Source organism: Sorex araneus, chromosome 5 (genome assembly GCF_027595985.1).
Source record: "Sorex araneus isolate mSorAra2 chromosome 5, mSorAra2.pri, whole genome shotgun sequence".
In the NCBI taxonomy this organism is placed as follows: Eukaryota; Metazoa; Chordata; class Mammalia; order Eulipotyphla; family Soricidae; genus Sorex; species Sorex araneus.
In genome coordinates, this window is record NC_073306.1 from 51180208 (window position 1) to 51194566 (window position 14359).

The 14359-nt window shown below is 51.3% G+C and overlaps 1 protein-coding gene across 2 annotated transcripts in view; it reads left to right on the top strand.

The window, feature by feature from the left end:
• Positions 1-14359, top strand: part of TCEA3 (transcription elongation factor A3) — a 37494-nt gene continuing 23135 nt past the window's right edge. Inside the window, exons 1-4 of one of the 2 annotated variants that reach the window (XM_055139808.1) lie at positions 1-186; positions 8043-8105; positions 8670-8775; positions 9244-9388. In XM_055139808.1, coding sequence (XP_054995783.1) covers positions 118-186; positions 8043-8105; positions 8670-8775; positions 9244-9388 — 383 coding nt within the window. In that variant the 5' untranslated portion in view covers positions 1-117. The remainder of the gene's footprint in view (positions 187-8042; positions 8106-8669; positions 8776-9243; positions 9389-14359) is intronic. The other variant, XM_055139809.1, reaches the window with a different exon arrangement.

Genomic DNA, 14359 nt, shown 5'->3' on the forward strand with positions numbered 1-14359 from the left:
CCCGCCCCGCCGGGCGAGTGTGTGTCGGTGGGGTGTGGGGCCCCAGCGAGCCGCGCGCCTCCGCCTCTCCGCCGCCTGCCCCGGCGCCCCGCGCCCCGTCGGGCGTCGCTGGCCAACATGGGTCCGGAAGAGGAGCTGCTGCGGATCGCCAAGAAGCTGGAGAAGATGGTGACCAGGAAGAACACGGTGAGGCTGCAGAGTTCGGGTCCCGGAGGCGCGGCGCAGTCCTGCTCCGGAGCGCCGGGGGCGCGTGCTGGCCCCGCGCCCGGGCGGCGCGTGCGGGACACCCAGGCCCGAGGGAGGCGCGGCCCGAGCCGGGCTCCCGGGCCCTCGGGGCTGGCCGGGTTGTGCACGGTGGGCGTGTGCACGACCCGGGGCGGGATTCGCGCTGGCTGGAAGCTCCGGCTCGTGCGCTTCGCTGTCGGGACGTGGAACGTTCAGGAGGGTCCCCGCGGGGAGCTTGGACGGGGCCGCGGGGAGCGAGTGAGGGAGAGACGAGGACCAGGGAAAAGTCTCTCGGAGCCCGCGACTCTCCGAGTGCGCAACGTCCGGGGAGCGCGGGGACGGCGGGGAGGGGACAGAGGGAGGACGAGGGGCACCAAATCCTGGGTGACTCGAGGAGAGGCGATGAAGTTGGACTGAAGAGGGCTGCTAAGCTGTCTAGTGGGGGACAGGAGCGGCAACCCCGCGGGCTGGGATGCCACGAGAGCGGTTGTTTGCAACTTTCCCTTTCCTTGGAGGAGGGTGAGGCCCCGGCAGGGCGGGCGGGGTGGAACAGGTGCGGGCAGCAGGGCGGGGTGAGGAGCCGCGGGAGGCCTGGACTGTGGGGGGAGACCCGGGTGGGGGTGCGGCGGCCTGTGGTCAAGAGAGAGGGCGGACGGGACCCGGATGCTGGGGTGCGTTGGGTTGATGGGTCCCGACTTGGGGCACCCAGAGCCAGGAACCCCAAGCTGCAGGCCCAGGTGAAGTTAATGTTTGACCCTCCCTGCGATCTTTGCCTCAGCCTGGCACCCGCTGGACTATCGAGCCAAAGAAGCTTGGCCTTGTGTCTGCGAGGGCTGGGCCTGGAGGAGAGGGAGGAAGGTAACTGGGGGTGTCCCCGCTCTTGGCTCTGGCCCAGGATCATCCTCCTGCCTCCTTTCATATACTTTCCGGAACAGCAGCTGCGTATCTAGCACTTTCTGTGTGTGACCTTAGGAGTTTGGGGATGGTAGGGAAACCCTGAGGGAGGTGTTGGAGCAGAAGAGATTGTAGGACTATCAGGAAGCGCTAGAGGGGACACTGGGCAGGAGTAAGGAGGCAGCGGCATGCAGTGGAGCCTGCGTGGCAGACATCACGTGCACCAAGTTGGCTTCTCTTGGGCACAGGCGTGGAGCATGGTGGAACCACCCCAGCGCGGAGATGCAGGAACCCCAAGCTGTGCCCTGAGGAAGAGGTCACAGTTGTGTAAAGCCCACAGAGATAGGTACCTCGTAAAACACAGAGCGTGTCAGACCTGCTTTACACAGCTAGAAGAGACAAGGAGAGGGCTCTCCCCTCTCCCCTCCCAGCCGCCCATCCCCATACCAGGGTCCTACAAAATTAGTGAGACAGCCTCGGTCTTGGGACACTTTCCTCACCAGGTGTGGCAGAGCCCAGCCCAGGTCTTCAGAGCTCAATTCCACCAGGTCGGGTTAGATAGTTTTACCCAATTCCCAGCCTGCTCCTTTGCTTAGCAAGGGTCAGGCTAGCGGTTTCTGGGGTGAGCGCAAAAACTGGGGAGACCAGAGAAAAGGAAGGCTGCTTGTTTGGGGAGGGAGATCTGGCTAAGGAGGGATGAACACCTCCCTCCTTTTGATGACCCATAACTCACTGTGGTGCTTCCTTCCCTGGACCCCAATTTTATCTTCTGCCAAATGGGGAGAGGAAATGAGTACCCCGGAGGTGGAAGCGTCTGGGAGTGCACAAAGCTCTGGGAGGGAAGAAGCAAGTTTCAGCACAGGGTCCGTGCAGCGGGGAGCCTCTCTGCAGCCACGTCTACGCCGGGCCCTTGGCAACTTCTGGGTGGGCACAGAGCTCTGGGCTTGCGGCCGAGAAAGGTGGGGCCTGCTCTGGAAGGGAATGTGGGTCCGCCCACTGGTGGTTTGGGAGAGAAGGACACACTTCCTTAATAAGACGGATACTCCACGTTGCAGCTGAGCCGGGTTTCCCTGCCAGTGGCTGGAGTCTCAGTAAGCCAGGGTTTCATTAAATGTTTTGAGCATTTCCCAGCCCAAGCAGCTCTAGACCTACAGTTCAGACACGCGATAAACAGAGCTGCATCGCCAGGCCATACCCAGTAGGTAAACAGTCAGCTACAAATAGCTGCATATGCCACACGGCTACAGACACTGAAATGACACGCACTCTGACGCCTGTAAGACAAACTCAGACCATTCTATTTACTGAAAGATTGAGATGACTCCACATAGGCACACACACATGTGTACACACACACACACACACACACACATTAGCAAACAGCCGTGCTGTTCAACATTCACGAGTAGACACTCTGTGCTTGGAACTGCATGCTCACAGCTCTGCACCTGGGCCAGAGAGACTGCTGGCTGGACCTTGTACAGAGACACACACCTTCACTGCTACAAACAAGTCTCATAGTGTTTCTCTACCACAACCCAATTAGAGCATGCGACACACAGCGGCACACCCTGAGAGGAGTGAGCTGTCAACAGCTTAACACTGATTGCTAAATAGTCAGGAATCTATTAAAGTCTCTCATTCTACACAGCCATTATTTAAATAATTTGATGCTACGCTTCCAATGAAAAGTTAAAAACATAATAGGACCAGGCGAGATAGCTCAAGGACTGAGTGCATGTTTTGCATGTGGGAGCTCAGGTTCTACTCCAGGTATCACACTGTATCCCGGGTACCACCAGGAGCACCGCCAACTATGGCCCCCAAATAGAACAAAACAAAAATGCAGGTCACACTAAAAAAGCATCACTTCCTAATTGTTTTTCTGTCCTCTGTAGCCTAGAGCAGTGCTTTCTTCATGGCCGCCTGTGAGCCCCCAACTTATTTCAAGGGGTCACAGGTGAAAATTACATCAATGGGAGGCCATAGAATGAGATTAGGAGGCCAACTGAAAGGATGAGAGACATGGCAAGAAAGGAAATAAAAGTCAAAGATGGTCTTAGTTGGAAAAAAGATTGAGCAACACAGTGGAGTATTTTGCCTTCCTCATTTGACTTTGGTTTTATTTTTATTTTATTTTATTTTACTTTTTTGCTTTTTGGGTCACACCCAGCAATGCACAGGGGTCACTCCTGGCTCATGCACTCAGGAATCACCCCTGGCGGTGCTCAGGGGACCATATGGGATGCTGGGATTTGAACCTGGGTCGGCCGCGTGCAAGGCAAATGCCCTACCTGCTGTGCTATCACTCCAGCCCCTCCTCATTTGACTTTGGCGTGGTGCCACCAGGTTCTTCCAATGTCCTCATTAGCTCAGTGGTCATATTTTGGGAGCTTGAATTTTGAATACACCATAAGAATTTTCCCCAGAAATTTTCAAACACTACAAATCCTCCATTTCCCCCCCTTGAGAACTGGTTGCTAAACACTGACCAATATAACACTTGCCGAGTCAAGACTTCATGACTGTACATATCCGGGCAGGTCTTGTATGTACCTAAACAGTTTGTATCGGGGTTCAAATCTAAGAGGGCTGAGTTTGAATCCTAGTAACTTTGGACACATCATTTAACCTGTTTCTGAGGTTTCTTTTCTGTAAAAATGGCAACCGTTGGTGGTTATGAGAATGACCCGAGGCTCTGGAAGTAAAATACCTAGAGAGAGCCCGGCACTTCAGATGCTTTCCTAAACCATTCACACTGAGCTGGACTCCCACAGGCTGACCTCACGCCCAGCCCCCTCTGAAAACCTGTGAGCTGAGTTCTCAGGGACACTGCAGCTGACCCAGGGCAGCCTTTGGGATTCGGTCCAGGGGGACTGGCTGGGCGGGTTTGGCAATGGGGCAGGACATGGGGCACACAGGACAGTCAGTTGTTTCTGGCGGTGGCGGCAGGAGGCCAGAGATGGCCGCATGAATGCTAAGGGAGGGCAAAGGCTAAAATGAATCAGGAGTGTTTTGGCAGTCAGCAAATTTTTTTGTGTGTGTGTATTGTTTTTTGGGGGAGGGCATACCCAGCAGTGTTCAGGGATTACTCTGGGATCTGTGCTCAAGGATCACATCTGGCAGTGATCAGGGAACCTTGTGGGATGCTGGGGATCACAGATTGGCCATGTGTAAGGCAAGCGCCCTACACACTATTCTGTCTCTTTGATCAAATCTCCATGCACTAGGAGATTACCTCAGGGCGCAAGAGAACTTTGGGGGGTGATGGCTGTATTGTGATCTTGGCTGTGGAGGCGGTTCAAACCTGTGTACCTAGGTCAGACCTCACCCAGCTGTGGGCTCTGCCATGGGTGGTCTGTCATATACCAGTTATGCGTCACTAAAGCTGTGGGAGGAAGACCCCTAGCACACATGCTGCCGAAACTCCCCTTGTAGCCAGGAAGCCACTTTTTTGGTGGGATATTTTTGTTATTGTTTTGGTTGGTTGGTTGATTTTGCCTTGTGGGCCTTATCCAGCAGGGCTTACTCCTGGCTCTGTGCTCACAGATCACTCCTGGTTGCCAGGGAGTGAACCCAGATCTATTCTGTGCAAGGCTATTCTATTCTATTCTCTTCTCTCTCCAATCCCCCACCCTTTTTGTTTGTTTTTGTTTGAGCGCCACACTGTGCTGAGGGCTTACTCTCTTTTTTCTTTTTTTATTTAATTAAAAATTTTTAATTAAAATTTTTTAATTAGGGGGCTGGAGCATAGCACAGCAGGTCGGGCGTTTGCCTTGCACGCGGCCGACCCGGATTCGATTCCCAGCATCCCATATGGTCCCCTGAGCACCGCCAGAAGTAATTCCTGAGTGCAGAGCTAGGAATAACCCCTGTGCATTGCCAGGTGTAACCCAAAAAGAAAAAGAAAATTTTTTTTGGGCTTTTTTTGGTCACACCCGGTGATGCACAGGGGTCACTCCTGGCTCATGCACTCAGGAATCACCCCTGGCGGTGCTCAGGGAACCATATGGGATGCTGGGATTCGAACCCGGGTCGGCCGCGTGCAAGGCAAACGCCCTACCTGCTGCGCTATCACTCCAGCCCCCGAAAAAAATTTTAACTAATTTCATAAAGTTGTTCACAATAATTTATTACATTCGCTATTTCCACACCAGTCCCACCACCATTACACCTTCCCACCACTATTATTTTGAAGTTTCCACCACCACTCAAGCTTACCCCACAGGCAGATGCAAGATAAGATAATTTATTTTGTACTGCTTGTTATAAATAGTAGAAGATGTCTATAAGGGTCTATCTCACAGTGATTCAACAAAAAAGCAAATATATATATAATGATATTTATATATAATTATATATATATATATATATATATATATATATAATGAGATACTGCGCCACCGCTTTTGCGGCTGTGCACTTCTTGGATTCTAAAAATTAAAATAATTGGGGTCCAGAGCCATCTCTGTAGTGAGATGTTCAGTTTTGAGATTCATTTGTGAGTCTCTGGATCACAGCCCTTATAACACTTAAATGGCACCCACAGGCAGTTTGTGGGCATGACAGCCAGGACCTCAGAAGTGCAGGGAGGTGGGAAGGGATGGCCCAGTCCTGACCCCTTGAGGCCTGACTTTTCAGGTCCTGACTTTTTCAATGGTCCCACGTACCTGGGTTTTTCAGCGGATTTATTCTCTTGTGTGGGGGGCCCAGGACGAGCCTGTGAAGATCAGCCATGAGGGTGGCTGTGATTGATTTCTGGAGGTTTCCAGCTGCCCGGGTTCATCTGGTGCAGGCAGAGTGAGAGGACACTTGCTCCCATCTGAGGTGCCTCTGTGAAATCGCCGTGGTGCACGGTCTGGAATGAGGGCTTAGTCTTAACTCTTTGCTCAGGGATCATTTCTGGCAGTGCTTGGGGCACCATTTGGGTTGCTGGGGATCCAACCCAGGCTGGCCACTGTCCTATTTCTTCAGCTCCTCCTGAGTTTTCAGATCTGCATCTCCTTGTCCTGGTCTCTCACCTCCTTCCACTTTCTGATCTCCTAGGGTACTCAGGGAGCACTGGTTTGCCCTGGGGTCTCAGGGCTTACACCCATCTCTTTGAGCAGAAGGAGAGTATCTGTCTACACAGAAGCTTGGACATGACTGGGGCTGGAGTGATAGCACAGTGAAGAGGGAGTTTGCCTTGCACGCGGCTGACCCGGGTTCGATTCCCAGCATCCCATATGGTCCCCTGGGCACCGTCAAGAGTGATTCCTGAGTGAAAAAAACAGGAGTAATCCTTGAGTATCGCCGGATGTGACCCAAAAAGGAAAAAAAAAAAAAAAAGAAGCTTGGACTTGAATGCTCTGAGCAGCTCCGGGTGGTCCCTACCCACAAGTCCCATCCACAGGTGAATGGATGAGCAACTTGTGCACACACACTAGAAATGGACTCAGCAGGACAAAGGACCCGTTCTAGGCAGCAACATGGGTATATCTCAAAATAATGACTCGGGGCCAAGGAAGCCAGATAGTAAAGCACATTTCAATTCTCTTTGCATAAAAATCCTTCAAAATGTGAACTCTCAGGGCCAGAGCGATAGTACAGCGATGGTACACCTGCCTTGTACACAGCCAACCCAGCTCCGGTCTCTGGCATCCCATATGGCCCCTCAGGCCCCGCCAGGAGTGCAGAGCCAGGAGTAAGTCCTGAGCATGCCGGGTGTGGCTCCCAAACAAACACAAAAATGCAAGCTCACAGCTGGGATATGGCTCGAGTAGGAGAGATGGCTTAAAACCCCAAGTTTATTTGCCAACACTGCATGGCCCCCTAAAGTACCTCCCTGAACACTTTGGGGTGACCCTGATGCCCCCCAAGCACTTCTGGATGTGGTCCCTGTTTTATACTTTTAAAAAGAGTAATAATAGGGGTTGGAGAGATAGCACAGCGGATAGGGCGTTTGCCTTGCACGCGGCCGACCCGGGTTCGATTCCCAGCATCCCATATGGTCCCCTGAACACCGCCAGGAGTGATTCCTGAATGCAAAGCCAGGAGTAGCCCCTGAGCATCGCCAGGTGTGACCCAAAAAGCAAAAAAACAAAAAACAACAAACAACAACAAAGACAGAGTAATAATAAAGGTAAGGTGGGGCCAGAGGAATAGTAGAATGGGTTTAGATGCTTGCCTTGCACGTGGCTGCGCCTGGTTTGATTCCTAGCACTGCATATGGTGCTCTGAGCCCCTCCAGGAATGATGCCTGAGCGCTGCTGGGTGTGGCCCTCGCCCCTATTTTTAAAAAATAAATTAATTAAATTAAGTTCAACTAGAATAAAAGAAAGCAGAACAGTAAGTGGTGGTCTGGGCCTGGGGCTGGGGGCTCAAGGAGAGGTGGGTTACCTCGGGGCACAAGGGAACTTTGGGGAGTGATGGTTGTGTTCTGATCTTGACTGTGGTGGCAGTTCAAACCTGTGTACTTAGGCCAGACCTCACCCAGCCATGGGCTCTGGCACGGACGGTCTGTCATATACCAGTTATGCGTCACTAAAGCTGTGGGAGGAAGACCCCTAGCACACATGCTGCAGACACGCCCCTTGGGAACGTGAGGGCTGCGCAGCACCCCTGCAGTAATCAGAAGCAGGGACGTCACTCATTGTAGAGGAAGAAACTGGGGTGGCAGGGCACACGGGTAGAAGGGGCGGCAGGAGGGGACACTCACACCGGGCGTCCTGGCCGTGGTCAGGCCTGTGGCCTGCTCAGAAGGGACAGGAAAGAGCTGGGGGTGGGGGCTGGGGGGAGAGGACAGCAGGCAGCAGACCCACGGTGCCCCCTCTGTCAGCCTGTATCCCATTGCGAACAGTGTCCTCCCTGCCTCCTATTGCCCTCTTTCCCCCGGGGGCCGCTGCGGAGCCCCCGGCCTCAGCCCTAACTCTGGCCTCCCACAGGAAGGGGCCCTTGACCTTCTGAAGAAGCTTCACAGCTGTCAGATGACCATCCAGCTACTCCAGGTGGGGTGTCCTTGGGGCATCGCAGGGAAGTGGGGGGCCTCTCTGAGGGAGGAGGGGAGGTCTGGATAAGGGGAGAGAACCCCATGGGTGGGATCTGGGAGAAGCTTTGGAGGTGGGGGGCCCCTGAGGTGCTCTGAGGCTGGGGCCTGAGATACTCCCCAACTCGGCGGGTCCCCCTGGGTCTGGGAGAAAGACTGACAGACTTACCATGATATTCCAATTCCCAGATCCTGGAGTGTGGAATCCAAGTGATCAGTGACCCAGAGAAAAGGAAATGCTGCCATGTTTAGATGCCCGCTGTGGTGTCCATGTCCTGCCCCCCCCAAAAAAAAATTTCTAAAGGTGCTTGGTTCAAAAATCAGCACAGCTCCGGAGTCCAGGAAGGGGGGCAGATCCATGGTTCAGTAAGATCAGGATTATCTCAGCCAGGAGTCAGAATTTGGGGTCTGGAAAAGCCGAGGCTAGTGGAAGGGGAAGGGTGAGCCAGGGGTGGTCCTACCAGGTGAAAGCGATCTGTCCCGTGCATCCTTGCCCAGACCAGCCCCTGACCCTCTCACTTTGCAGAAAACCAGGATTGGCGTTGCTGTGAACGGGGTCCGCAAGCACTGCTCAGACAAGGAGGTGGTGTCCTTGGCCAAAGTCCTCATCAAAAACTGGAAGCGGCTGCTGGGTGAGAGGAGGCAAGGTGGAGGGTGGGTTATGTTCTCCTCCTCGCATCTGCTGGGATTCCGCCCAGTTCAGAGCAGGGACTCGGGCATGTTTGTCGAATGACTTAATGACAGATGGCCCCTAGGCCGTGCTAGTGACTGTATAGAGAAGGGTGAGATTTGTAGACACGTGGGCGTGTCCATGTGCCTGTGTATTTATTTCTGTGCTTGTGTTTTTGTATATATAGCACATCTCTCTCTCTCTGTGTTGGTACGACTAGGACAATAGGTTTGCTGTGTCCTTCTGTTCCCTTGCGTGAGTGTGGGCTTGCACACAAAGGTACACATTCTGTATGCATCTGTGTGTTACAAGATGCTGACTGTCATTGTCCCTGCCCTTTGCTTCTTCCTCCCCCGATTCATACTGGGTTCTGTTGAGACAGAGCTGAGTTGAGGAACGAGGGCACCTCCCTTTTCTCCCCCACACCCAGACTCCCCTACATCCCCTAAAGGAGAAAAAGGAGAAGAAAGAGAAAAAGCAAAGAAGAAGGGTCAAGAACTTGAATGTCCAGATTGGAAGCCAGAGGCAGACCTTTCTTCAGCAAGGAAAAAACGAAAGGAAGAGCCAAAAGACAGGTAGGTTTCTGCGACTGACAGGGGTGGGGGGAGGGGGCAGGAAGGGCCACTTTTGCCTTGTCCTGGAGGGTGGCACCCGTTTATATATATAACTTCGTTTACACCCCAAAAGCAGAAGAGGTGGCCCTCTCAGTATCTCCTCTGGTCCTCTTTCTGGGAGCTTCTTTGGCTCAAGCCAAGAAACTCACAAGACCCACTGAGGTTCTGCCTGGTGCTGGTCTCACCTAGAAGCTTGCAGGGACCCAGCTGCAGCCAACCCTCTGTTGGTGGGAACAACTGACTTAGAATTCTCATGTCCTGAACCTTCTAACAGTCTGCAGTCTGCTCCTAGGGATGGAAAGAGAGTACAGTGGGTAGGGCACTAGGGCACTTGCCTTGCTGATGCAGGTTCAATCCCCGGCATTTCATATGGTTCCTCCAAACCCACCAAGAGTGATCCCTGAGTACAGAGCCAGGAGTAACCCTTGAGCACTGCCAGGTTAAGAAAAAAAAAATAAAAGACTGTTTCTAGGATCCCAGTCCAAGATCAGTGGTATAAGGGGCAGCCTAAAACCTGTGCTTTTCCACCCTGTCGTTGTAGTTCCTTCATAGCCTTCCTGTCTAGACGTAATTACCAATCAGGGCTCACTTTCACAGTAAGCAATAGTGCCTGTGACACAGTTGACATTTCTTCTACCTTTGTCAGGGCACTTGGGTGAATGTAACTTACTCGCCCAGAGAGAAGGAAAGGTGTTTTCCCTAGCCCTTTCTCTGACATTCCATTTAGTGATGACCCTGAGGATTGGGACTTTTTCAAGATCGCATGCATCTACTGAGCACAGGACCAGCATCTGTCTCCGCATTACGTCTGTTTCCCCTTGCCCATCATAGCCAGCATCCTCAAAATTACGTGACCTCTGATTGGGCCCAAGTGCCTAATGAGAGAAATAGACAAAGAGCTGTCAGGAGAGGCAGGTAGACAGCTGAGGGGATGGAGCCTGCGCTTACTCGAGCCCTTTGAACCGTGTCCCCAGCCCTCTACGTTCCTTTGCACCCAGTGTATCCTCTTCTAGAAACTCATTTTAGGGATTTCATCAGATTAAAGCATAAAGATGATATGTTCTGTGTGTCACACTTCTCCACTGTCACGTCAGAAATGCACCCCCACCAAGCTCTTCTAATTTAAACCTAAATATCTTTTATTTTCATTGTGTGCTGGAGTCATTCCCAGAGCTTCATCCATGCCAGGCATATGCTCTACCATTCCTATCCCTGTGCCTTATTTATTTATTTTTGAGATTTTTTTTTGTTTTTGTTTTGGGGTTTCACCTGGCAGTGCTCAGCAGCTACTCCTATCTTGGTGATCCTGGCAGTGCCTGGGGGACCATCCTTTGCTCAGGATCGAACCCATACCTCCTGCATGCAAAGTATGGACTCAGCATTTTGTGGGGGGGTATTATAATTTGGGGGGTATACCCAGCAGTGCTTGGTCCCACTCTCATAGCAGTGCTGGTGACCACGCCTAAACCTGGGGTCCCCATATACAGAGTGCATGCTCCAGCTCCTTGAGCCATCTCTGCAGCCCATGAGCCATTTTTATGATTTTAATGTTTTATTTCAGGCACTGGGCTGGAGCGATAGCACAGCGGGTAGGGCATTTGCCTTGTCTGCGGCCGACCCGGGTTTGATTCCTGCACCCCTCTCGGAGAGCTTGGAAAGCTACCGAGAGTATCTCACCCGCATGGCAGAGCCTGGCAAGCTACCCATGGTGTATTCGATATGCCAAAAACAGTAACAACAAGTCTCACAATGGAGACGTTACTGGTGCCTGCTCGAGCAATGGGATGACAGTGATACGTGATACAGTGATTTTAGGCACTGTGGTTTACGATACTGATAATGGTTTCTTGCACAAATCCTTCCAGCACCAGGCCCTCCACCAGTGTCCACTCCCCCCACTGCTGTCCCAGGTGCCCTCCCATCCTGTTCCCCACCACCACCCTGAGCCATTTAAGTGAATGTGTATTATAGACCTATGAAGCAGATACTCTGCAGACAACACTTGGAGCACTGACACTCTAAGAACCGTGACTCTCCTGCACCCAGAGGGAGGGAGTGATGTCCTCCCTGCATAGCTCCCATCTGGGGAGTGTAGAAATAGCTGTTAGTCCACACTTCTGAGGGTTCACAAGGTCAGAAAAGATCCCTTCAAGAGGCACTGCAGGATAGAAGCATAATAGGGAAATTTTATCCAAGTTTTAAAGAAGCTGACTAGGAGGCTGGGAGAATGGCTCAAAGGGGCTGCAGCAAATACTCTGCAGGAGGGAACTGAGTTCAGTCACAAACCCCACACTGGGAGTAGTCCTGAGCACTATTGAGTGTGGCCCCAAACCAACTGTTTTTTTTTTTGCTTACACCTGGCAATGCTCAGGGGTTACTCCTGGCCTCTGCACTCAGGAATTACTCCTGGTGGTGCTTGGGGGACCATATGGGATTCTGGGAATCGAACCCGGGTCAGCTGCCTGCAAGGCAAACTCCCTACCCGCTGTACTATCGCTCCAGCCCCAAAACCAAAAATTTTTAATGAAAGTAGTGGGGCCAGAGAGATAGTAGAGTGGGCCGGGTGCTTGCCTTGCATGCAGCCAAGCTGGGTTAGATCCCTGGCATTCTGTATCCCTGAGCACTGCCAGGAGTGATCCCCAAGTGCAAAGCCAATTGTAAGCCCTGAACCTCACTGGATGTGGCCCCAAAACTGGTAAAAACAATGAAAGAAGCTTGAGGGCTGGAGAAATAGTACAACAGGGAAGGCACTAGCATTGCACATGGCTGACCCGGGTTCTATCGTTGGCACCCTGTATGGTCCCTGAGCCCCACTAGTTGTGACCGTCCTAAAATATAAATAAATACATAAATCTGTATAATAAAGCATGATCCTATTTTTATAAATATTCAATAAGTACATTATGTATATGTAACAGAAAGCTGACAAGAAGGTTAGCGCTAGGACAGATTACTTCTGGGTGGTAGGATTGAAAGGGCATTTTTTATTTCTCTTTTTGAAAATTTATGTCACTGTTTTTTTTCTAATAAGTACAATTTTGAAATAGTAAAAAAGAAACTATTTTTAAAAGCAATGTCATCTGGGGCTGGAGTGATAGCACAGCGGGTAGGGCGTTTGCCTTGCACGTGGCCAACCCAGTTTCGATTCCCAGCATCCCATATGGTCCCCCGAGCACGGCCAGGGGTAATTCCTGAATGCAGAGCCAGAAGTGACCCCTGAGCATCGCTGGGTGTGACCCAAAAAGCTAAAAAAAAAAAAAAAACAAACAAACAACGTCATCTGTGTTGACTTGAGAAGTTTCATATTCCATAGTAAAAAGTTCTATTGTGTAGTATTTATTCTTTCAAATAATCCTGTCTTGCTTTGGAAATCATGACAAATGATTGTGCTTTTAAATAAATAAGGAGACCGGAGCAATAGGACAGTGGATAGGATACTTGCCTTGAACATGGCCTGCCCAGGTCTGACCCCCCAGCGCCTCATATGGTCTTCCCAGCACCACCAGGAGTGATCTCAGAGCACAGAGCTGTGAGTAAGCCATGAGCATCTCTGGGTGGGATGTAAAATTATATTTCAGGGCTGCAGTGATAGCACAGCGGGTAGGGCGTTTGCCTTGCACGCGGCCGACCCGGGTTCGATTCCCAGCATCCCATATGGTCCCCTGAGCACCGCCAGGGGTAATTCCTGAGTGCAGAGCCAGGAGTAACCCCTGTGCATTGCCAGGTGTGACCCAAAAAGCAAAAAAAAAAATAAATAAAATAAAATAAAATAAAATTATATTTCAAAGATGAGGAAATAAGAGGGGTCAGAAGATAGTACTGCAGTTAGAGTTACGCCTAGCATGCTCGAATCCTGGGTCCAATCCCTAGAGCACCCCTGAGCGTGGTCCCGAAGGCCCCCAGCACCACCACAAGGAGGCCTCAGTCATCCAGGGACCGCTGGGCCCACCTGAGTGGCAGAGCATCCTCAGCTCTGTATTGAAGTGCTGCGTAGCTGAGAGTCCTCGGTGGGTCCCTAGGCCTCACAGGCTCCGCCAGGGAGACCACATCCTGCCTCCAAGGAAAATAAAAGAAAATATGAAGAATTCTGAAATCTACTGTATAAACAATAGAGAATATAGACAACTAGCAAAATAACCACCTACATTCCTACTACCCCAAACAATCACTCTTTTTAAAAAAATTATTATCTTGTATTTGGGGGCTACAGGGGGTGTTAGACCACGACTGACAACACTCCAGCATTACTCCTATCTCTACACTAAGGAGTGACTCTTGGCAGCACGCAAGAAACCATATGGGATGCTAGGGATCAAACCTGGGTCGGCCGCATGCAAAGCAAGTGCCTTACCTACTGTACTGTCTCTAAACCCCAAAACAATCACTCTTAATATTGTTGTATATTCTTGCACTCTTAATACTGTGTTATATTCTTAATATTGTGGTGTAAATTTTATTTCAGCTCTCTTTGACTTACTTTTTTTGTTTGTTTGTTTGCTTTTCGGGTCATACCCAGCGATGCACAGGGGTTACTCTTGGCTCTACACTCAGGAATTACTCCTGGCGGTGCTGGGGGACCATATGGGATGCTGGGAATCGAACCTGGGTCAGCTGCGTGCAAGGCAAACGCCCTACCCCCTGTGCTATCGCTTCAGCCCCCACTCTTTGACTTACTTTTATAACTATCAATTTTGTAGTCTTAAAAACAATTTTTTGTTTGTTTTATGGACTACAACTGGCACTACTCAGGGCTTACTCCTGACTCTGCACTCAGGGACCACTCCTGGAAGGACTGGGGGACCATATAGAGTTCTGGGGATCGATCCCAGCTTGCATGCAGCGCAAGCTCCCTACCCACTGTACTATCTCTCTGGCCCCTCATTTGCCATTTTAATGGAGCTTCTCCATCTGCACAGCCCATGTGCTTTTCCT